The sequence below is a fragment of the Chelon labrosus genome, assembly GCF_963514085.1.
Source record: "Chelon labrosus genome assembly, chromosome: 10".
Classification (NCBI taxonomy): Eukaryota; Metazoa; Chordata; class Actinopteri; order Mugiliformes; family Mugilidae; genus Chelon; species Chelon labrosus.
Window position 1 is genome coordinate 28,791,331 of NC_140360.1, and position 23,962 is coordinate 28,815,292.

Sequence of the window (23,962 nt, forward strand, 5' to 3'; positions counted from 1 at the left end):
ATGGATTAGTGAGTCTATATATTTTCAGAAAAAATAATCACAATTCACAGTCCAGAGACATTTTCTAATTGCTGACACACAGTACCTCTCTTGGTTTGTCATTGTTTTGGTGTTCTAAATCATTATTTCTCATAATAATGATGTGCAGGACATTTTACTTATCACACCAACAGAAATCAGCTTCCTTAGGTTTGAAATTCTGCAGCCTACAAATAATTGCAAAGGAAAAAGGAAAAGACTGGTTTTATATATTTGCTGACAACAAATGCCTGAAAAAAATCCCAAACCAACAATCTATTGATCCTGCAAAAAATAAATTAAAAGTATTGGTTTTGTGCCCCCTTTTCGCTGGATTTCTTAATATTGTAGAGTAGTCTGAAAAATGTGCCACTGTGTTTGTGTGTCTTTCTGTAGAGGCACTGCGCTTCCCACACACCGCCTTTTGTTACTGCGTATCTATTACACTTCCCTCACCAAACCATGACCTTTGTCTCCTTCAGTACTGACACCTCTCAGCCAATCGCTTGGCTCCGTCTGTTGCCCTCCAGCCGTAGCCCTTGACCGCGACCAGAGGTCAACACCATGACTGGGATTTGATTAACCTCCCGCATTGTTCCACAGGACTGTCTGCCACTCACATTTAGGGAAGATTCATTGCTATTCAAAGTCAGATGTTGCCAAGATGGCTTGGGAGGCCGCAGATGTAAAAAAAAATAAAGAGCATTAGTCGTGTACAAACACACGCACACGGATGTTAAGCCCCTGTTTAAAGATCACGGTATTCAAACTCTGCAAAGGTTAAAAAGTGACTCATGCTTAAGGAGAAATCAGAGACATCAATATTTGCCCTCATTCTGGGAATGTATATGTGAGCTCCGTGCAAAAAGCAACAGTCGTGTCATTATGTGTTTTGTGAACTTTCTGAACTGCAGCCATTATGCTTTGATTTGATGTGATTCCTCGGCGTGTGATACTGCCCTCTTATATAGCCTCAGGAATAACATTCCAGTGATGAAGAATTCAAATAAAGACTTGTGTTTATCAAAGGAACAACCAAAGTCTTTGAGCTATTCTGGGTACAACTGATGTCTTTCAGTCCATCATAGTAGCCCTGATGTTTTAAATTGCCTCCGTAGAAATTAAAGCTTCACATTTGTGCCCTGGTTACATTTATAAGCTAATTTAGGGCTGCCCGCATGGACTGTGTAGTTGTTGTCACCTGAGGAAAGGAAATACCTTAGAGTGGGCTTTAGTTGTAAACATAGCTGCGAATAGGCGTTCTGTTTTTGTGAACGGAAGGGTTCAATTGCAGATGGTGATTGAGAGCTGAAATGGTTATTTTAGGTTCAGCTGCTGAACATATGCAGGAGGATTATAAGTGTGCGCAGTGGCTACATTTACTTGTTCCTAAACACCTGAAAGTCAGCATGTTCAAATACTCTATTTGTGAGGTGATCCATGTATTTTGTCAGTAGGAACAGATTAATCATGTCACTGTGTTTACTATATGGCCTGGGCATGTTCACTGTAGTTGTAGCTAGTTCTAAATAATTGGAGAAAGTTGACAGGAAGAAATTAGCTTACTGGTTTAATGAATAGCAACCAACTGAAAAGTAAGATTTAAAAGATTTTAAAGTCACTGTGCTGAACTTTCTTGTTCACATTTTAGCCTGTTCAAACCGTGTGCTATTGTCATTTTCATCAGTTACTTTCTAAAGATAAAAAATAAAATATTCAGAAATTAATATTCTTTCCAACAAAAAATAGAGCTGCTACAAGATACAAGATCCACATGTGTATATCATGTAAATCAAGAACATCATCCAGCCCCTTTGTTATAGAATAACAATACTTTTTAGTGCATTGTTAGACTCATCAGGAGTCTTTGTCTTTGGACACACTTGGGGTGATGTGATGACCTATTTTTACCTGTGTAGCAGGCTTTTCGGTAAAAGCAACTACTGATGTAAATTTCTTAACTTCAGCTCCAGCATTAGCCGCTCAGTTCCAATCATCATTCTTTAAAGTTCACAGAGAAACTCAACAAAGAAGACTAGCTGCAGACTAGGTTTAGCGCCCACAACTCCGCACACCAGCTTACATTCTTACACCGGCGTAGTCCTCAATAGAGGCTCTGTGTAGACCCTTTGTGGGAGTATAAACCAGGAGTGAGGCACTAACAGTTAATGGCTATGGCTCAAGATAGACTGACCAAGTTCACTTAAAATGTATGCATACTATTTGTGGGGCAGGGCTTAGAGGGAAAAATATTTCACTTTACCTGCAGACTGATAAAATAAATGTCTCTGTATGACGTCTCTGGACTTTAATTGGAGTTATTGAACCAGCTTGATGCTGAAGACTAAGGGGACATGACTGAAGATGGATAAATAAAGTTTTTTCTATGTATCTACCTTGTTCTATGACAGATATTTGCCTCATTTATGATTTTTTGGTGCTTTTTTGTTGGTTTGGTTTGCATTGCTATTTTACATTGAAATCTATGGCAAGTGTGTTTTCAACCAGAACAGGGTGGGGGCGTGTTTAAGACAAAGTTCTTGGCTGTGCTGGTCTGATGTATTGCAAGTTATGCACCCACGCACATATTTGATATTTGTAACATTTGGCACGGTTCTGAGGACAGACCGTAGTCAGAACCAGCGTGATTGTCACACTCAGCGTTTACTATTATGGCATAGTGATGTTTTATTAACATAGTGGTTTCTTTGAGATGGATGAGGGAACCTGCTTTTTTATTATATGGCGCTACAATGGTAAAGCCCACCTACTTTGTAAACAAAACCTTATTGATAGTAATGAATAGGAGCCACAGCTTGTTTAGTTGATTTAATGAATAGTGCAGACGATGATGAATAGCTGTGTTAAGTATACATGAATCTGAGTGAACAAACAGGCAGAACAACAGGTTAGTCCTTTACGCATGTATCCACAATCTGTTGCCACTATCAGACTCATCTATGTGTTAACAAATAGAGCAAAATGATTCCTCCGACTGTGTGTCGTATTAAGTCAGTTTGACAGATTCTGGGGTTTCACGCCATATGCCGGCCCAGCTGCTGCTCCCAGTGGTGCTTTGGATTGGGATCTGCTGCCAGACGTGGCTTTGGGTGTGTTTGTGTTTCAGCCCGTGTGGTAGAAACTGCCCACCATTTACACCGTGCTGCTCACATCCACAAAAGATTTTCAGCTCCTTCTGGTCAAGGGAGAGGGATCAAGTGGAGACAGAGTTCTATAAAAAGAGCTGTTCGGCTGTTCTGTCACCACCACTGGGTTGTCATGTAAAACGCACTGTGCAGTAACGTACGTAGTGAAGATTGTGTGGGTGTAAAACCACTCGCACACGTCTTTTGCACATCCGTGCCAGCACAGGATGCTGGTTTGGCAACAGTTTGTTATTTTTAAGGTGTTGCTTTACCTTTTGGAACCCATAAAAGTATTCAACAATCCTCTTTCATCTCAATGACTGAATATTGTTTATTCCTTTTGTAGTATTATGAAGAGACCAGCTTCAAACGTAAAGCCTTCAGGCAACAGCTTTTCAGTGCAGGTTGAAAGGGACGTCCAAGCACCTGCAGTTTTGGATTTCACTTACTAGGCTGCTTCAAATGGCTGTTTCAGTTTCTAGACCTCAAGATTAGACCCCACCGGGCTCATGGTTTCACATCCCAATTACTGTAGCACAGTTAAGAAAACACAATAGGCTTTAGCAAGCTACTAAATTTGACTGCAGCTGTGATACTGTGTGCATATTGTTGTATACAATATTCTGCATCAATAATGCATGTTAAGCCACACTGTATATCCAATGGGCCAGGTGTTGTGTTACAAATTGCAAAGAATGGATATTTATGCATTAGGGGCTGTTTAGTCTTGCTGCACAGTGTCATGCTATCACCTAAGAAAAAGAGGAAGTGTTGTATCTCGGCACGCAGTTTATTTATTTCCACTATGACGTTGACTAGTTTGAAAAAGAGAAGTGTGACAAAGGATGTCGATGACTGTTGGTACATTTGTTCAAGTAGGGATTTCAAATGTTTTCTGAGAGACAGAAGTTGTTGCAGTTACACTCTTACATGATCAGAGGTGGGTGGAGTAGCCCAATGTAAAAGTGCTGCTTCTTTTTAAAAACAGGTACATTAAGTGCATTAAGAGTGAAAGTAGTCTTCAAAATAACTATAGTACATTTATTCAAGTAGTACAGCTGTATCTAAAAATTTTCAAGTAACACAAAGGTTCCTCTTCTGGTACAGCAGTGAACATACTGTTCATGTGCATTTATAGTCATTTCGTCATCCACTGATTGGACAATCTGCTAAATATGCATACACAGTACAAGACAATAGTCCAGTTTGTATCTCTAAAGTGTAATTTCAAATTTCCCACTTAAATATTACTTGGTTCTATGCACTCTATGAGGACATTTTAATCATAGTATTTGCTTCTTCTAATATTGTAACTTATTATCTGGAAAATCCACCTGAACAGCCCCAAGCTGGAGTCAGAAAGTTGAAAAGCCCCAGAGAAGAAAAGTCTAGTTGTAATATTATTAATATTAATATGTACTGTTTGCGAATATATGTGTACAGAGAATGGCGGACGTAACCAGCACTAACCTGAACCTTTTTATTGCCATAATTTTGTGCAAATCCAGATGTTTCTATGATTAACATGCATGTGTTTGACATTAATTGTGTGTCATAGCTCCTCCTTTGTGCTTCATTGTTGCACAAGAAATGGGAACAGGTGCCAACATGCTGTTAAAATGTTCAGAGCGAAGATAATAGTGGTAATACCGCTAATATTGTTCATGGGGCTGTTTCCACATTCCAACTTAAAAGCACATGAAGTGAGAAAAATGACTTCCCAACTCTGGAAACGAGTCCATTCGAGGAGCTCTTGAATGGGTCAGACTAGTTTGTAGCCAGCAACATAATTCAGCAGAATACAGTTCAGTTCAATGTTTCTGTTCAGTTATATTCATATAGTACAATGCCAATAACAAACTAAATTGTATCAAGATGCTTTACAGAACCCAGAGCCTGAAACCCTCAGAACAAACAAGCACAGCAAATTATAAAACTGTGTCAAGAATATTAGCTTGCAAAATATCTCTTTAACCAAGTATGAATACAAGGATGAGAGTAAGTGGAATAGATGTCTAATGTCAGATACACTCATTAGGAGATTTGGTCGGGAGACATTATATCAGATATGTCTCCTTTTCCTTGATGAATTGGCTCATCAGTCACTTTACTTCAGGCCACCTGAGAGATAAGAGTTATTACAGTCGCACCTTTAGCTCAAGTATTTACATTACGACAGAAAAGAGATAGAGTGGCTCTGAAGGGTGATATTCTGTATGTTTACAGTATAAAACTCATGAAATTTATTACATAAAAATGACACCTGCAGCTTTCTGTCAGTGTTTGCGCAGACCAGCATTCACAGCTGCACAGTTTGAAAGCCTGACAGTTGAACAAGAGTGACTAGTTCAGATCTCCCAGCCATTATTCTGTTATGAACAGTCAAGACAGAGAGGTTATCCTCCATTCTGCTCTCTTATAATACAACTGAATCTTGTTAGACTGTTAAACCAATCTGGAGCTGTCTCCTTGAGCTCTCCTCTCCATTGTCAAACTTTCTCCTGTCAGCTGTCTCAGTGTATTCCTCAAGCCTAAAAGTAGCTACTAAAAATGCCATCAAGTCCCTGGAGTGCAGTGCTGACTTGTGTTGTGTTTTTTTTTTTTTTGTTTGTTTTTGCAGAGGGAGAGATTTTCCGTATACGGCGAGTACTGCAGCAACCATGAGAAGGCTTTGCGGCTCCTCATGGAGCTGAACAAGATCCCCAACATCAGGACCTTCCTACTGGTGAGACATCACAGTTCTTCTTGGGCCCTTCATGTACCCTCATGGACCGTCAGTCTTGTTCCAGTGCATCTCACAGATACTTGATCATTGCTATGGGGTGGGGGTGCCTGGTCTGGTCTAGGTGGGTGCTGCCAGGTTCAAAAGTTTCCCAGCAGAACATTGAATTGTCACAAGATGCTCTGACAATTGAAGACAAGATGTTATTTACTTCTCCTGTCAGTGGTTTTAATGTTGATGGGTGTATATGTACATTTATTCTTTAGTAGTAGCTGCACTAATTTCCACGGAATCCTCTCACCATTTTCTTCCTGGCATCTTTTTCTGCCTCCTTCCTTTGCCCTACAGTTCTTTCCTCCTGTGGGCCTTATTTCTTTCTTTCATCCTCATCCTCCTATTTCCTTCCATCATATCACCTCCTTTTCCATGTTAACACTTGAATAAAAGGCAGAAACCCGAGCAAGGTCAGAAGGTTCTTCCTGCCCGGACAGGATGCAGCCACCATCAAGGTCACTTTTGTATATTGTTGCGCTTGTAGTGTTTCCGCTGCCAGCTGTTTCCGTGTTTTGACACCCAAACCTTTGGGCCCCAGACAATGAACTCAATGGTGACGGGGCCTTTGAGCGGGGGCCCAGCCAATGAAATCATCTGCAGATTGTGGGCCAGCCAGCTGTGGAGTGTTGGCAGCCTTTTCTGGGACTGGCCAGGAGATCTGAGGCCCCACGTTTGTCACTGCCTGATGGTTTGCTTCCATGGCATTATTCTGACCCACAGCACTGGAAACAGAGGGATCAGGGTGTTACTGTGTGCTTTGGCTTTTTGCTCTCCCCCTGGCCCAGTCATGCAGCGGTTAATAGGTTAGGTCTTACGTGACATTGATGCTTCCAAAATAAAATCACTGCACAACATCTGGTTATGTATTAAAACTCTTGACAGACCTGCTCAGTATAATCTCAAATACTGGACTAGCTTTCGGGTTTTGTGTAGCAACAACCAGCAAAATAGAAACTGATTCATCAGGATATAAAAAGGGCAAACTTCCTCTGTTCAAGGAACTATATGTTGAAGTGGCAGAAGAGAACAGAAGAAGAGTGGAGTCATAGCAAATCTTAGTAATTAACGGCAGTGTAAATGTATTGCCGCTGGCTTCTGGAAACGTGTGGTGAGGGCGAGAAATGGAGACGAGATGAATGCACAAGGAATGCAGAGTTCCAAAGTTTGCATTTTTTCTTTTTTTTTTTTTTAAATCTAAAATGCTGCGTGATCCCCACCAGCTTCTCCTGCGCTGCGTAGACTTGAAAGGAGTTGCCGTACAATTCTAATGTTCTAAACTGATCTGCTGTCTTCCTTCCCACTGGAGAACACTCAAGTGGTTTATCTGCATGGCTGCTTTTGATCTTTCATCCCATCCCATGAGCTCATCGTAAACTGACAGGCTGCGTTTCAGCAAAATACAAGGCATACAGAAACCATGACTGTAACTGTAACTCCCCTCCACTTCTGAGAAAACCCCTCCTTTCAACTGGTTCTTGGGGGCATTTTCTTAATGCTCAAGTCTGGGCTTTGGGGACACATTTCAGAGGTTTTTGTTAAAAGGCAAAGGATATTTTTGAGGGTTCATCAGTGGCCAAATTGAAGAAACATGGTACATTTACAACTATAGAATTAAATAAGCACCACCATTCCTTTTGGATTCCGAGCAGTGAAATGTACAGTTATTACAATTATTATTCACTATAAATGCTATATGCAAAAAAAAGCTCTATTTTTTTTTTTTTTAGTGACTTGATCAGTGCATTTCAGCCCATTACAGATGTAATGGTTCGGACTTGCCCAAAACAATTGGAATACTGACAATAAGATTAAAATTTTGCCAGTGCCATTATCCATTAATTTTTTTAAATTTTATTAGTTCCCCTATAGATTCCTGATCAGTTTCTGCAGGCCAGGACCTGATTGTCAAGCTAATCATAACAACAGTTTGTCTGTTGTCATCTGTGTTGGATGAAAAGAGAGAACATTTATACAGTGTTCATTTCCTTTTAGATTTTCTTTGTTCAAGCAACCATGTGGGGCGGCTGTGGCTCAGTAGGTAGAGCGGGTTGTCCACGAACCAGAGGGTTAGCGGTTCGATCCCCGGAATGTGCCACATGCCGAAGTGTCCTTGAGCAAGACACTGAACTCCCAGTTGCTCCCAGTGCGTGGCACTGGTGTGTGAATGTGTGTGAGCGAATGGGTGGATGTGTCTATGACTGTAAAGCGCTTTGAGTGCCAATAGGTAGAAAAGCGCTATATAAAAGCAAGGCCATTTACCATTTACCAAGGCCATGTGCCAAGTCTGCCTGCATGGGGCTAATGTTATATAACACAGGATCCCTCAGTAACACATGCTGCTTCCATGAGAAGCAGAAGAGTGTCAAGTACATGACATTCCCGGAATTCAAGCCCATGTTGCAAAGAAAGATGCTTCAGCATATTTCTTTACTTCCACCCTTACTTGAAATAATTTTTACAGACACTGCAACTGAACAAGTGCTGTGTGTTGTTTTGCGGAGCAGTCACGCCTTGCACTGTTTTTCCTCTCCACCGTGACTCCATCTTGTTAAAAGTTTCCGGCAAAGTGGACACATAAGTTTGAAATCACAACTGTCAGAATACCATGCGCGGGCATGATAAAACTGATAAACTCAGAGGCAAGGCGTACAGGTCTAATGGATCGCACAATTTGGAAGAGTTCTTGACTGAGTCTTTATTCCATCCCAAACTAAGAGGGTATGCACACTGAGTTCATGTACTGTAACAATGTAATTACATGAATAAATAAATGAAGGGTAAATGGAATAGTTATAGTAAATCTATAAACTGCAGTTTCAAGGTATAATTGCTTAAAGAAGTAAGAGACTAATAAAAATATAATCATGTCTTAAAAAAAACAAAAGTTTTGAAATTTGAAAATGTTTTTTTGGTACTAACTCTATAATTCCATTTAAAAGGCAGTAAAATATTCAAAGCACAGTTGCTTTTTTTGCATGTAAAGGATGTCTCAGTTCACATACATAACACCATACTTGAAACTCTGAGACAAACAGAGAAACAGTTTATTCTTCTGCACCTTGACACTCATATAGATCGACTTCAGGTTCAGCAAACCACGACTGAATGGAAGCGATGTTAAAGTTGGCTTTATAAAGCTTTTAGGAAACAATTAAATATACTCTTCTTCTTTGTATCCGAACCAAGATGCACATTAATTCAGTTTCTTCTGGTAACTTGACACAGCACCGTGGATATTTGCTTACTTTGGAAACTTACTTGCTAACAGGAAGTTAAGCAAACAAAAACAAAACTGGACACACCAGCACTTTTTCTTCTCTACCTTATTTGCATTTTCCCTGTTGTCCAGAAGAATTTTTAAACCTGCTGGCCTCTGTCTGTCTGTTTGCATGCACGCATGCCCCTTCACTTTATGTGTGTTGATATAGTTATACGTTTGTACATGGTTTTGTAATAATCTTTGTTGTTCTTTCTTCTTAAGCACTGTATGCTACTCGGAGGGAAAAAAAGCACAGATATTCCCCTGGAGGGATACCTCCTTACTCCCATTCAGAGGATTTGCAAGTACCCTCTGCTGCTGAAGGTACTGTTATCAAACAATAATACCAACCTGCTCATGCTATCTCAAAATGAAACCCTCCCACCTTCTAGCATTGGGGGAAACATTGCTAATAAAGGTCACATTACTTGACTTCCGCTAAGACTGAACATTTTTAAATGCCTGCTTCTGGTAATTGTACAGTTTTAAAGCTCAGCACACCCCTCTTTCCACTATGTAGGAACTGCTGAAGAGGACTCCTAAGAAGCACACAGATTATCCAGCCGTGGAGGAGGCTCTGCAGGCCATGAAGGCTGTCTGCTCCAACATCAATGAGACCAAGAGACAAATGGAGAAGCTGGAGGCTCTAGAGCAGCTGCAGTCCCACATTGAGGGCTGGGAGGTGAGAGCAAGAAGGACGGAGTTAAAAAGAATGAGAGTGGTAGAAAGGTGGAGACAGTCAAGGAAACTGATTTTAGTACTATGACATTCAGATGGTAAAAATTCAAGCAGAGAGAAGTACAGGACGGAAATCTTTATTAGAGCATCCTGAAATGCAACATAAGCAGAACACAACAGAAAAAAGAAACCTAATCACAATGAAATCAGCTGGGATTGTTTCAGGAAGACCTCAACAACCACAGTCCCCATGTATCTTAACAGTTAAGCTCTATTGCAACCAAATCACTGCTCTGAGCACAGGGGCCACGGACAGGGCTTGGGAGCCGAGCGAAGGGTCCAGTGCATTTTTCACGCCTCCCTCACCCACCACAACAGAGGCCTTGTCTTAATGGGCACCAATGGGACAATCCACCCACACAGGGTGCCGAGAGGGATGCCAACGGGCTTACGGCCAAGTCAGAAGGGACCTAAGAAGCAGAGCTCCAGTAGCTCCAGTCTCACATGTACTGGGAGGTTTACATGGTGAGATCTTTGAAGGGGGAGGGAGAAGAAACCGAAGGATGGAACCATAGAGTGGGCCCCACAGGGACATCCCACTATCTACTTGCCAAGATAAACCCCACTCTCCCTCAACCCTCAGAAAAAAGTCTCCATTTGACTCTAATGACTGTCCTCCATAACAAGAAATTTAAAGTTATTTAACTTGGGTACATAACAGGTTTTTCTTACAGCAAGTAGGCCTGACTATCTTTAGATTAAAGTGTAGTCGTTACTTTGGCATCTTAGACTCTTCCATGATATTTAATTAGAACCTAACAATATTCAACAATTTTCTGAGATTTTCCTCACAAAATTACACTTATCTTAATTACACTTAATTACACAATGACACTGATCAGGCATAACATTATGACCACCTTCCTAATATTGTGTAGGTCTCCCTTGTGCCTCCAAAACAGTTGTGACTCATCAGAAAATGGACATGGGCCTTCTGAGGGTGTCCTGTGGTGTCTGGCAACAGAATCTTGTTAGTGGGGGCCTTTGGGTCCTATGGGTTGAGGGGAGGGGCCTCTGTGGATCATCCCACAGATACTTGATCAGTTTGGGATCTAGGGAATTTGGAGGCCAGGTCAACACCTTGTGCTGTTCTTCATGTTTTTTGAGTTGTTCCTAAAGCGTTTTTGTGTGTGTGCCTGTGTCAGGCTGCATCCTGCAAGATGGTCAATGTTATTTACTTCTCCTGTCAGTGACTTTAATGTTGTTTGATGCTGATTGATGTAATTGTAAATAGGTGATGGAAATAAATATTTTAGGTAACCCTAATAGCTAGTAGCACCACTTTCAGATTGTGATGAGGTCAATTTTTGGACTGACAGCATACATTGCTACAATTCCAACTGTAATTTAACTGTAGTGCATTTCTGATTGACTCAGGAGAAAGCTTCAAACAGACTGTAATTTTTCAGATTTTACTCCATTCTCTTCCTCTGAAAGCTTGGAAAGGCACTTTCCTCCAACCCTGCCTCCCATTGAGCCTTCAACCTAACAGCATTAGTCTCGCTCCTCTTTCCTCTCTCCAGCCACTCTCAAAGGCTAATCACCTCCAGCCTTAATGGAGGAGGCCGCTGGTAGTGCCGAATCAGGCCCAGACACATTACTCCTGCTCGGATACACTGTGCATGTGCAAATACACATATACACAATTTTGTGGACTTGTATACTTTGTATACTTTGTATACCCGTGAACGTGCATTACATATCCATAACTGTAGACGTGTCTGCAGACACATACTGCAGGACAAGGATGCATGTCTGAAGGAACAAGCATACCACATACTTATTCCCACCCCTACCTTAGTTTAGTGCAGTTTACATGAGATTTAATTGATTGTCTGAAACCTAATCCCCTCTCCCTGCCCAGTAGGTATGCACATTAAGAAAAGAATCACTTTTCTCTCCATGAACCTTCGAGCAATGAACATCCATCATGAAGATATACTCAAGAGAGTCAATTATGGATGCCTGAGACTGGGTGTGGCTGACCATGGGGGTTTCCACACGTCTCTGTTGGACCCGTGTCAAACATCAAAGACAACAATGAAGTCCAAATCTGATCTGTGGCAGTGTGGCGGGGGATGATGGGTATTCTGCAAGTTAAAGGGGCGGTTGCCTTAAGTCCACACATGGGTGTACTTAGTTCCACATGATTGGAGGGGAATGATCCGTTTAACAATGAGTAATGAGTTGTCTTTTAACGTCATTATTTTATTTCTCTGTTGCCTTGTTTTGACAGCTTTGGTTCTTACAGTGTGTTTACACATGCCCGCTCTTGGACTCTAGAAAGTTATCCAGGTTAAATCCTTAAATACATCCTAGATGGTTTTAGGTTTGACATGAGGAAGTGGTTTTGTCTGTCATTCACAGATCGGGTACAAACATGTGAACATGTTCAGTTTCTGTTCCGTTGTTGATCATGTGAAAAAAAAATAAATAAATGAAAATGATATTCTAAAAATAATGTTACCTAAATAACATTAAAATAAGCAAGTACTAAGAAACAGCTTTGATTAAATACAATTCAAGTAATTCATGAACACAACATAATGTTCAACTGTTAGAAACAGTTTGTAGCAGTCTCTAGTGATGACTATGAAAGTCGTTTGTGTCACCGGCCTTTGCGCTGTTTCATAAAGAGAACTGGGTGTTTCAGTCTCAACGTGCTGCGGCCAAGAAACCGTTTTAATGTAAGACCTGATCACACCCTGTGAAGGTAGAAGAGTGCAGAGAAACACCTGACTTTGCTTTTATCACACAATTTTTTTAAATTAGAATAATAGAGGCATTTGGTCAGGTTTCACTACAGAGAAAAGGCTTAAGCACCTTAACCTGCAGTCTGTGTAATGACTCATCTTTTACTTCTTTGTACATACAGATGTGTTATTTGCCTGGTTATGAACACGTACCTGTGGCTATTGTGTATGGGTTAACCCTACTGCTATCCCCACTGCATGAATGCAGAGTTGTTGTTGTCACAGTGCGAAGAGACATTCCATGCCTTGCTCAACTAAAATAAACCATGGCTGCTGCACATGATCGCAAATCGAATAATTATCAAACTTTTTTTTTTTCTTCAGGGAACAAACCTGACAGATATCTGCACAGAGCTCCTGCTTCATGGAAATCTCCTCAAAATCTCAGCAGGCAACATCCAGGAACGTGTTTTCTTCCTGTTCGATAACCTTTTGGTTTACTGTAAGAGGAAGTCCAGGTGAGACATGCCATATGTGGACAACCATAAAGTAAAATGAATGCATTCTAATAAAACAGTCCTGCACTTAATCTTGTCTTCAGCATTTGTTTAAAATAACTGAGAGCTGTTGATTCCATTGTGTGTTCATTTTGGAGACTGTAGTATTGTGGAATTATATTGTGTTGTTCCAAAACATGTTTCTATTATTTTGACAACCTAATTTTTGTCAATCACAGACAATCCAATTTAACAGCACCACAAACAACATCCTCTAAAATGACCAAACAGTTCAATTACCACCTTTCTGACACCTTTCTCTTTCAGTATAAACTGATCATGAAGGGGGAGTGTTATATTAGAATGTATTAGTTTTCACTAATGTATCTAATGAACTGGCAAGTGAGTGTATTTTATTAACTGACTAGTGAAAGGAAGCCAGACATGGGAAATTAGAGCAAATGGCCTCATTTCTTTGAGTGTACTGTAGACACATAATTAGTATGCAAGCAAAACAAAAACACCTACATGTGTCTGCTGATCCCATGCCTGCACTCTGTATGTATGAATGAAGAACACATGTTCTTTTCTTCACTGGCATCAGCGGATGTTTTTCCCTGCTTCCCTGTAACCGCAGTGTTGTCCCTTTTCATAGGGTTTCTGGAAAGAAGTCTACCAAGAGGACCAAGTCTATCAACGGGCCTCTCTATGTCTTCAGAGGCCGAATCAACACAGAGGTGATGGAGGTGGAAAATGTGGAAGATGGAACAGGTTTGTGTTTGCCCAGCAATGTTACCTTTGGAAACTGTCTATATGTCCATTCATTCAACTTTCTGCTTCACCCAGGGAATTTGTTTAACCATTTCTCATGGAGCTCTGATTGTCGCTGACGTAATACTGTGTAACTCATTCGCTTGATTTACTAACTTTGATAGCTCGATAGATTAAATTGTGCAACAGCAATAATAATACTTTCAGTTTGTATACAGCGTTCACTGTTCATTTCATATCTCAGATCACGAAACCGTGGCTTTTAGAAGCTGTTGGTTGGATATGAATCAGGTACTTGTTGACTGTTTGGGTGGAGTGTCATGCTCGCACTGAGTTTCAAACAGGATGTAGCTTGCTACCTCACATACCACCTTTTGATGTCAGCTATTCAGTAATGGGTTAAGGTGCTGATACAAATCTGAAGTGCGAAAATCCTGCCCCGAGCTATGTGATAAACTTGATATGCTCTCGTTCAAGTTGAGCTATTGTAGCAACGATAAACCACTGATCTATGGGCTTGTAGCGACACTCGGCTTGTTTTGCTGTTGCGGTTTATTTTTTCGCGAGGCTCTTTGCTGGGCTCGGTGCGCATTGTCCGCTGGTGTAGAAACACTTGGTCTTCCTCTCTCTCTCACATGTTTCCTCTTTTTTTTTTTTTTCTCCCTCTCTTCTGTGTGGGCAGAATATTTTGCAAACTCACATGACCCTTCTTCTGTGCATGTTGGCTGTCACATTTAGGCTGCTGAAGGGGAAACCACAAAGAAAAACATTCTCAGAACTAAGGGGTCCCACATTGCATACATATGTGAACTCTCAGAATGCATGTTATCAGATTACAAAGCGTAGAAGGTATCAAATATGGGAGTGTCTACAGAAAACCTGTAGACTAAATGGAAAAATATTAACTTATACTAGAGAATCCATAAAGTATATACAACAGCATATGTCACATAACTAGAGTTAGATGCTGCCTTGGCAAAAATTAAACATGGCCTCATATTCACTGACACATCTGTGAGGCCAGATTTCAGCTTGCACTTAACAAGCTTACTAATACCCATCTTCCCCATCTGAGTTGCTGAAAGAAGACTCAACCCAGTAAGTACACTATATACAACAGTCTCAACACGCTTCCCTGTTCTCCCAGGACAGCAGGAGCTGCTCCCTGTGGGGCCTGAAGTATCACATCTATTTATACGACCTTTGAGCGTGAGACTAATGCAGCCCATTACCAGTGGACATTCATTATTCAGAAGCTGCTCACCTGCAGCTAAATGGATGATAAAATTAGAAAGGGACACAAGGAGGGATTTTGTTGAGTCAGTGAAAAGGTGGTCTACTACTGCTCCCACGTTGCATCGTGTTTATCTTTTTAACAGCCTTGTTAATCATTCCCCGGGCCATAAATTCTGTTTAGAGATTACTTTAATGTCAGCTTATTCACCGTCTAAAAGCATGATTAAATTACATTCATTACTTCTTGTATTCTTCCTTTACTTACCACCAAGGTCAGTGTTTATATAGCATGTGTTTTTTGTCTTCTATTCTCAAAGTGAAAACATGGCAAAGCAAAAAGGCCTGAGAAAAACTTGTAGTTATGCATTTTATTTTAATGAAATCATTTGTTTTGTATATGCCTAAAGGCTGATGGCCATTCCAGTGTAAGCTACAGCTAAGGCTAAAAGTACTCAAGATAAATCACCTTAATCGGAATCTGAATGTCTTTAATGTCTTTAATTGATGACCTCCACCTTTTAAAATTAATTTTATTCTTTTGCCTTATAGCGGATTATCACAGCAACAACTACACGGTGACTAATGGCTGGAAGATCCACAACACAGCTAAAAACAAGTGGTTTGTCTGCATGGCCAAAAATGCAGAAGACAAGCAGAAGTGGCTGGATGCCATCTTAAGGGAACGAGAACAGAGAGAGAGTAAGTAACACTTCAGTTCACTTAAGGAAGAAACGCAGAACAATTTCCATTTACTGTAGAGGTTTTTAGGGATGTCATGAGGTCAGGTTCTTCTTTCCTTTTCTGCCTTTATTAGTTACTTTTCAAGCAGACATTTTAAATGAACATTAGCAGAGATGGGATTAAAAATATCAATGGTAACCTTATAATGCCTTCTCTACTTTGATTGCAGCTAATTATTCCCTCATATGTCTGTGTGTTTCTGTGTTGAGCTATACCTCCTAGAGTTCAGACTTGTCAGTGTAAACAGTACAGCCAATACTTGAATGCCTCTGTCTAGGTGTCACACATTTTCCGGGCACTAATAATCTGTGCAGCTGGACGCTTCAGCTGTTGTTCTTGTATGTTGCCCTACATGTTGGTGTCACCTTAGATTCACAAACTATCAAGCCACTTTAGCTGGCAAACAGTAATGATTGTGGATGTACTTATGGCCTGGTTACAGAGCCTATGCCCTACAGCAACATCCCACCTTGAACAAGCTGCCTTCCTTTGTTTATAAAATAGAGGCTTAGGTGACATGATAGTTGTGGTTTGCCTGTGAATGTTTTTCACATTCACTAAATCTGTGCTGCAGAAATTTTTCTCCAATTAAAGCATTTGTTGGGTAGCAAATGTTACATTTAAAATGTCTCATTGCTGGAAGCAGTAACTTGGTCCAATGATTAAAACAGAAAAGGATTCCCATGTCAAACAGAAGGGAAGCGCAGTCATAAAAATAAGCTTCTTAGCGTCTTACATAGAATTCAGCAGCTTTGTAGTCACTTACTCAAGGAGCATGTATTAATTGTTGTGGAATTATATTTAAATTGACGTGCAGGGAATCAAAAACATATCACGTGTCACACACTGAAGTCCACTGAAAAATATACTCCATTCATTAATAGTAAGCGGAAGCCCCAGCCCCACTTCAACCAATTTCAGATTAGGGATGTAAACTGATATTCCTGTTGCCCCTTAACTTGTTTTCCTTTTAACCTGTGACTTTCCTCTTTTGTCTCAAAACGTGCCCCCACCTGTTCAGCACTAGCCATCTGTCTTCGTTATGGTCTGTGCATTTGATGGTGTGAAAGGCTTTGACCAGATTTGGGGTGTTGGTACACAATCAAGCCACCTGATAGCATTGATGATTAAAAATCCAAATCAGATCTCCAAACTTACTGGAACATGATTCAGCTGTATGTTTAAAAGTTGTGGACTAGCTGGGGACTATTGTTGACATTTGAAAAACAAAAAAAAAAAAAGATTTGAAAATGAAAGTATTGGCAGAAGAGTTTGATGTTGTCAGGATCTATTCTGTGATGAAAGGGTTTCAGAATACAGATGAGTACGAAGGAGTGCGCTGCAGCTTGTGGTGTTGAGTTTCAACCCGGCGGAAATCGACCTGAGGCGAACAGATGCCAGATCAGTCACAGTGCCTAATTTCCCCACTCGCTCCCCTTCTACTACCCTCTCTACAGTATACTCTACTTTCAATGTGCTTACTTTACTCTCAGCCTCTTTACTACCGTCTAGACACAACACTTTTCTGTAATAAATCTTGGAAATGATTCTTTTCACTTCTCGCCCTGTATGCATTATTACTTTCCCTGATACACCTTATTGTGACCATGTATTGCTGCACATTTTCCTTTTGCTGAACATGTGGCTCTTGTCACCCATTCCAAAAGGCTCTCATTGTTTAACAACTGGCTGCTGGAGGTGTTGTGTCTTATCACAGTTTTAATGGAAGTTGAAAGTAATGTAAGGAAAATGCTTGGGCCAGATAGTGTGATAAGGTTTTATCTCGTGCCAGTGAGCGCAGGAAGACGAGGAGTAGCATAAGACAAACTCTGACAGCTGGACTAGAAGCTATGGGGGCTCTCTGCTGGACAGGCACTGTCTGTTGTTCAATGACACTCATTGTTTAAGTCTACTTCAGCTGCTGCCAAATGTAATATAACCCCACCTCCATCACAGGCTGCCAGTGGAGATCCCCAAAGACTTTAAAGAAGAATTGGATTGGTTGAATAATCTGTGAAAAGTTTTACATTGTTTGCCACACCCCCCCCCCTCCTATTCATTTGGTCACACTTTCACACCATCACTCACCTTTCAGCCTTCACATGGTTTAAATTTCACTATGAGTTTCAAAGTGTTTAGTTCTCAGTGTCATTGCATAGTTTACTCTGCACCTTGCATAGGTCCATTCAAAAATATAATGATATCAATCATTATATGTTGTTGCTTTCTTGCTTCATATAAATATATTGTCTTTTGATTTGAAAGCATATGCAATTTTAAGATTACTCCTGTTGCTGCCCCCATCACTGAATATTTATATGCTTCTCTTTTATGCTATCCAGCCTCTATTCTTGTGAATGCGATATCTCAGAAAAGCCTTGTCTATTTATTTTGCATTTCTTTATGCACAAATAAAGGGGTAACTTTAAGTGTATCACGGGGTCTGTTAACTTTTCGTCTATTGTGTTTTTCCCGGTGTCACAAGTATGTGATATTACTTTATCAATCACATTGCTGCTTGTGTAAGTCAGTACTTTGTCGCAGCATAGCTGAGTTGCCCGAGTCAGACAGTCTCACAGTGCATTTCAGAAGTTCATCAAACCCCACAATTGAGTGAAGCAGCTCAAAGCGTATACTCAGTGGGCCCTCGCATCTTCTGCTTTACAGTGGACAAAAATGGGTAACACAACGACACAGAAACAATATGAAGATCATGTTGCTCTCGCTGAACTCCATTTACTCCAGAAACAACTCAGTCTAGAAGAGATTAACATCTTGGATTGTTTCAGAAGTTTTGGCAGACCCGAGCCGCCATGCACTATTCTTGGCTATATTCCATCTGCACAATACCAGAACACAACCAGGCTGTCCAGGCAAAGGCCCATTTGTCTCTTGTAACTGCACCATGACTTGCCTTTTTGGCTTCAGTACATATACTGTAGATAGCTGGAAAGCAATTTCTGCTGTAATTATTATTCTTGGCTGAGGTTTTGGTTGGTAATTCATTTCCACATTTTTTATGAACTCTCACTCTAACCAATGTGACAAATCCTCTTGCATCTATCTTGTTTTTCTCTTTTGTTTATAGGTCTCAAACTGGGAATGGAACGGGATGCTTATGTGATGATTGCGGAGAAGGGGGAGAAGCTCTACCACATGATGATGACCAAGAGTCGGCACCTGATTAAGGATAGGCGAAGGAAGCTCAGCATTGTGCCCAAGTGCTTCATGGGAAAGTGAGTTTCTTGCCCACTAAGTGACTGTTTTCTTCCAGGAATGTGACTGCAGTGTTACCCTGTTCACATGGAGATCCTTACAAATTGTTGTTACGTAAGATCAGCAGGCTTTCAAAAGAGCTGGTATCCAGTCTCTGCAAGTCCTGGCAAAGTGCCTAAACAGTTTTATCCCTACATCCTCTAGTTCGTAATGAGGCCCCCCTCACAGTCTCCTCTCTATAGGAAGGGCCAAGTTTCTCCCCACACTCTGATATCATCTAGCACAAACTGACACGCTAGGACTTTCATTAGCAGAGGACCTTTAACTGAGTCAGCTCAACAGGCAATTCCCCTTTCTGTCTGGGAAGTTGAAAATAAACCTACAATGGGTACTGATGCCTGGTGTAGTAAAGAGAAACCAGGGAGCAACCATTAATGTCTGCAACACTGCCAATGTGGCCTCTCTGTCTATTACTGATCATTAAATGCAGCACTCCTGTAAAAATAATTTCTTGAGGTAGTGGGTGACAACATTGTGTTGACTACAATCATGCCAGCCATGCTACCAAAACATGTATTTAATAAGCTGCTCAAAAATGTAATGCTGGAGACAAGTTTCATCTCAGTGACGTCATATGAATCCCTTGTCTGGGTGTTTTCTTCTTCCTGCACCATGTCGCTCACATGGCTGTCTGGATCTTGAGACATTCTGGGAATTACATTCAGGGAAAATGTGTGTGCTGTCAGCTATCATCTTTCAGACTTTCATCAGTCAGACCTCATGCTATTGTTACTCTTCACATATTAAAGCAATGTTTTTATCTTTTCACTATACTTAACGGTTTAAGTTCTGCGTCAAAGTCAGTTATGGAACTTCTTCAGATTCCTTTTTTTGACAATCCTTTTTAGTCACTTTTTCATTTATTACTGATATGACAGACTAGTGTGTCTGCATTTTCCACTCTCTCTGATTTAGCATTCTATCATCTCCCACTTTCTCCTCTTTATCACTCAGTCATTTCCTGCCGATGAGTGCAACCTGCATTAGCTCCGCATTTGTCTTTCTGATTAAATTAGCAACAGGCTCAGTTTGAGTGCTTATTGCATTAAACAGAGATGCTGACTGTTGGTTTGATAGCACCCTGTTTTCTTGATAGCTAAATTCCATCTATTGTCTGCCATCCAAAGTGGAAAATGGCCTGTGCTGAAAACCTTTATATTATCTTACTGGATAATTTTTGCCTGTGCCCTTGCTTGCCAGTCATCATGAATGGATTTTAAAATGATAGTATCTTATATCCTCATACATTTGTATTGTTTTGTCCATACTTTTTCACGTTAAGACAAAATCTCAGGCTAGGGATACGGTTAAGAGATACAGTTAAGTCTCAACTAACCTCCATTACTTGGTTTGCTTATGTCCTACTACCTTTTGGTACTCAATGTATTTTCTTTCCTTCTATGTGGGGAAAACACATTACCAGTGTGTCATTTTTGTTACTACATGTTAATTCTAATGGTGTGTTCAGACCACCTCTGAAAAAGCAACTGGCAGCGGAAGTCAGTCACATGAATCTGGACACATGTCATTGCGTAACGAGCAAGACGCACAACAAATTAACGCTGCACTGGCCTCAACTTTTTTCTTTGCTCCAGTGACACAGTGGACTCAAACAATCATATGCGTTTGTTTCAGTTAATTTATATCATGTTTAACAGATCACGACGTAACAACGTGAATGACTTTGTGAACATAGCATAAGCAGGTTTGGAGTGTGTAGTGTTCTCACAGTGGCAAAAATTAAGTAATCAAATTCAGAATGCCACAATGTTCTCACAATGCAATGCACAAAGCAAATGGAGCTGGAACAAAGTAAGATGAATGTCCGGGTGTTGGTGACATGCATCCAGAAAGATCCAAGAAAACAAAAAGAAATAGATGTTTGGAAAAAACATTTTGGTTTCTCTTGGTGAAGCTTAATTTATGCAGTGGCATAGTTTCTGTTTGATGTATAATACCACCCACGTTAAATCATTTTCTGATTGCTTTAATTGGAAAAGTGTGTGGACTTATTTTGGCGTACTAGAAAAGCAGTGCACTTTGACAGCTAGTATAAAGTCCAGACTATACAATTATAGCAGGCAGCATGGAATGGGACAATGCAATTGTCTACAAAAACCTAGTAGAAGAGAGGTCCACTTAAAAAGGGTGTGAGGCTATTTTCATTTTATAAACTAGCATGAGAGTATCAAAAATACTTCTGCAAACTAATCCAAAGACAGTACTGCTAATTTTAATAAACTTGCTCCAGATTCAGTCAGAGAAATTTGCAAAAGCTTAGCACATCATCTGCTGATATTCCCACAAATTCATTATACTTGTCTTCCACGTCTCTGTGTGAGTCTCACTCTTCCTCTCTATTCACTATTCCTGCACATCATATTAATTCCCATTACAACTCTGTGGTCCAAAATTAACCCAACTCTTACGTAACACTGACACACACACACACACCCATCATCCCCTCACATTCACTCTAGTCCCTTGTCAATGTCAATTAACAGCCACTGGCTCAGACATGAACATAAAGAGAGACAATTAACACACACAATCAGGCATATTGCAGCAATGGAAAGGGGTTCTCATTCCAGAAAATGTTTTTAAAAGCCTTTGAGACTGTTCATGTATTCAAGGTAGAGCATGCATCTGATTGGCCACAATAAAGAATGGTATTAATAATGCAAAAATAATTATTTTGTACTTCACTCAGGCAAAACGGAGCAGTGGCACATGGCTTAGGTTGTCCACGGTTCTACATGATCTGACACACTAACATCATAGCATCTTGTGGACTGACTTCATTCACAGACAAGCACACACCTGAATACATTGCACACTCGACATTTACATGTGCTGTTCAGTCATACCCATACACCTATTTTATACTAGATTCCCTGCAGGACAGCTTGATTGCAAATTCACAGGCAAGGATAGATTTCTCACACACATGCTTCAGAATTATTCCCAAGCTGGCGTGTTCAATCTTACAATGAATGTACTTACTCACACACATGCAAACACGCTCCAGCTCTCTGCAACTCTCTGTACATCATTATCTGGGGAAGTGATTTCATTCAGCAGTGTGAAAAGCGAAGACGGGGAGAATGTAATTTTCTCCTTCAAACATTTGTTCAGTCCACACTGGGTGTGAAGACAAGCGGGTAGAGCAGAAGTGCTTAAATTTGGATGGTTAACACATGTATTCGTGTAGATATGAGGGGTTTTTCTAGGAAAAGATAAACTCTTTTCTGTGCCTGTGGTCTGATTACATGTATTAATGCAGACAAGCTTTAGCTACGCCTGTTGCAGTTGCAAATAGTCTGGTGGAAGAAATTTGCATCTTCACATTAGTTTTGCTAATTAAACCACAACATTAAAACCACTTGGTGAAGTGAGTAACATTGATGATCATATTACGATGTAATGTTCTTCTAGATAACCAGGGTCCTGGCATTTATGTAGATGTTACTTTGATATGTACCAATTGCTGACCATTGTTGCAGACCAAGTACACTTGGTGCAATACTCGGTTGCAGAGCAAGTATTACTTGTATCCTGCCAGATGTTCCCCAGATGAGACGCACACACACCCGGCCATCCACCTGATGTAAAAGACAGTGTGATCCATCAGACCAGGCTACTGAGTTCTGTTGCTTGCCGGATCACTGCTCTTCCTTCCTTAGACCAATTTTAACAGGTACTGACTCCTGCAGAACGGGAACACCACACAAGAGCTGTAGTTTTGGAGATTCTCTGGCCCAGTCATCTAGCCATCACAATTTGGCCCTTGTCAAACTCGCTTAAATCCTCCCATCTGCCCTTTTTTCCCTGTCAGTGGGTCATATATCTGACCCACTGACAGGTGCCATGATAATGAGATAGTTGTTAACTTGATCACTGATTATGACCATTCAGTCTTAATTCTATGGCTGATCAGTGTTCACTTGCCACAATTAGCTATCACAGTCTTAGTCTATAATTTAGTGGGTTAAAAATCACTTCCTTAGTCAGTAACTGCCATCTCTGGAGAGCCTTTATTGCCATGACTTGTATTGTGTTTGAAAAGGAGCAACCTCAACTTCACATTGTTGTATTTTCTCAGTATTGACTTCGGCATTTGACCATTTGTTGGCTTTGTGATTGGTTTGCTTACCATCAACCAGAGGGCTCCTACCCTTTGTAGAATGTCAACAAAGTGTCACTTATACTAAAAGGTGATTTTGTATACCTAAAGTACAAAAATGTGACTTTCAACTGAAGTTGAAGTCATCTGCAGGCAAAGATGCAAAACATCTCACCTATATCTATACAGATATGACGGCCCTATAAGAGTTGAATTATGTTGAAAATAAGCTAAATGTGTCTCTGGTTTTCTTTGCGTTCTTTTGCAAATTCTTTTCTGTGTGTTTCGTAGTCTAAGTATGTAGCATGGGGCATGAGGGGGCTCACAGATGAACTGGAAAAAAAATGGGCTACTTTCAGCAATGCCAACTTTATCAACAGAATTCCAAGAACCGAACATGGTGGCAATGGTGGCGCCCACACTGTGTATCTGCCAGACTGTCTGTGTGAAATTCCATGCAAAAACAGCACAGTAGGAAGAAATTCAAGATTGAATGGAATATTACTTTTAAAAACATGGCCTCATCTATGCTTCTGTGTCTTGCGTCCTCAGTGAGTTTGTGTCATGGCTGATGGCGAGTGGAGAGATTTCTAATTTTGACGAAGGAGTCAACCTGGGACAAGCCTTACTGGAAAATGGCATCATTCACCATGGTGAGACAAATCTTACTTTCTGTCATCCTCTCTCC

The 23,962-nt window shown here is 40.5% G+C and overlaps 1 protein-coding gene across 1 annotated transcript in view; it reads left to right on the forward strand.

The window, feature by feature from the left end:
- prex1 (phosphatidylinositol-3,4,5-trisphosphate-dependent Rac exchange factor 1) overlaps positions 1–23,962 on the forward strand; it is an 80,006-nt gene that overhangs the window by 17,937 nt on the left and 38,107 nt on the right. Inside the window, exons 4-11 of the mRNA XM_084552553.1 lie at positions 5,785–5,889; positions 9,422–9,523; positions 9,720–9,881; positions 13,015–13,148; positions 13,783–13,898; positions 15,684–15,833; positions 18,964–19,111; positions 23,827–23,927. Coding sequence (XP_084408679.1) covers positions 5,785–5,889; positions 9,422–9,523; positions 9,720–9,881; positions 13,015–13,148; positions 13,783–13,898; positions 15,684–15,833; positions 18,964–19,111; positions 23,827–23,927 — 1,018 coding nt within the window. The remainder of the gene's footprint in view (positions 1–5,784; positions 5,890–9,421; positions 9,524–9,719; positions 9,882–13,014; positions 13,149–13,782; positions 13,899–15,683; positions 15,834–18,963; positions 19,112–23,826; positions 23,928–23,962) is intronic.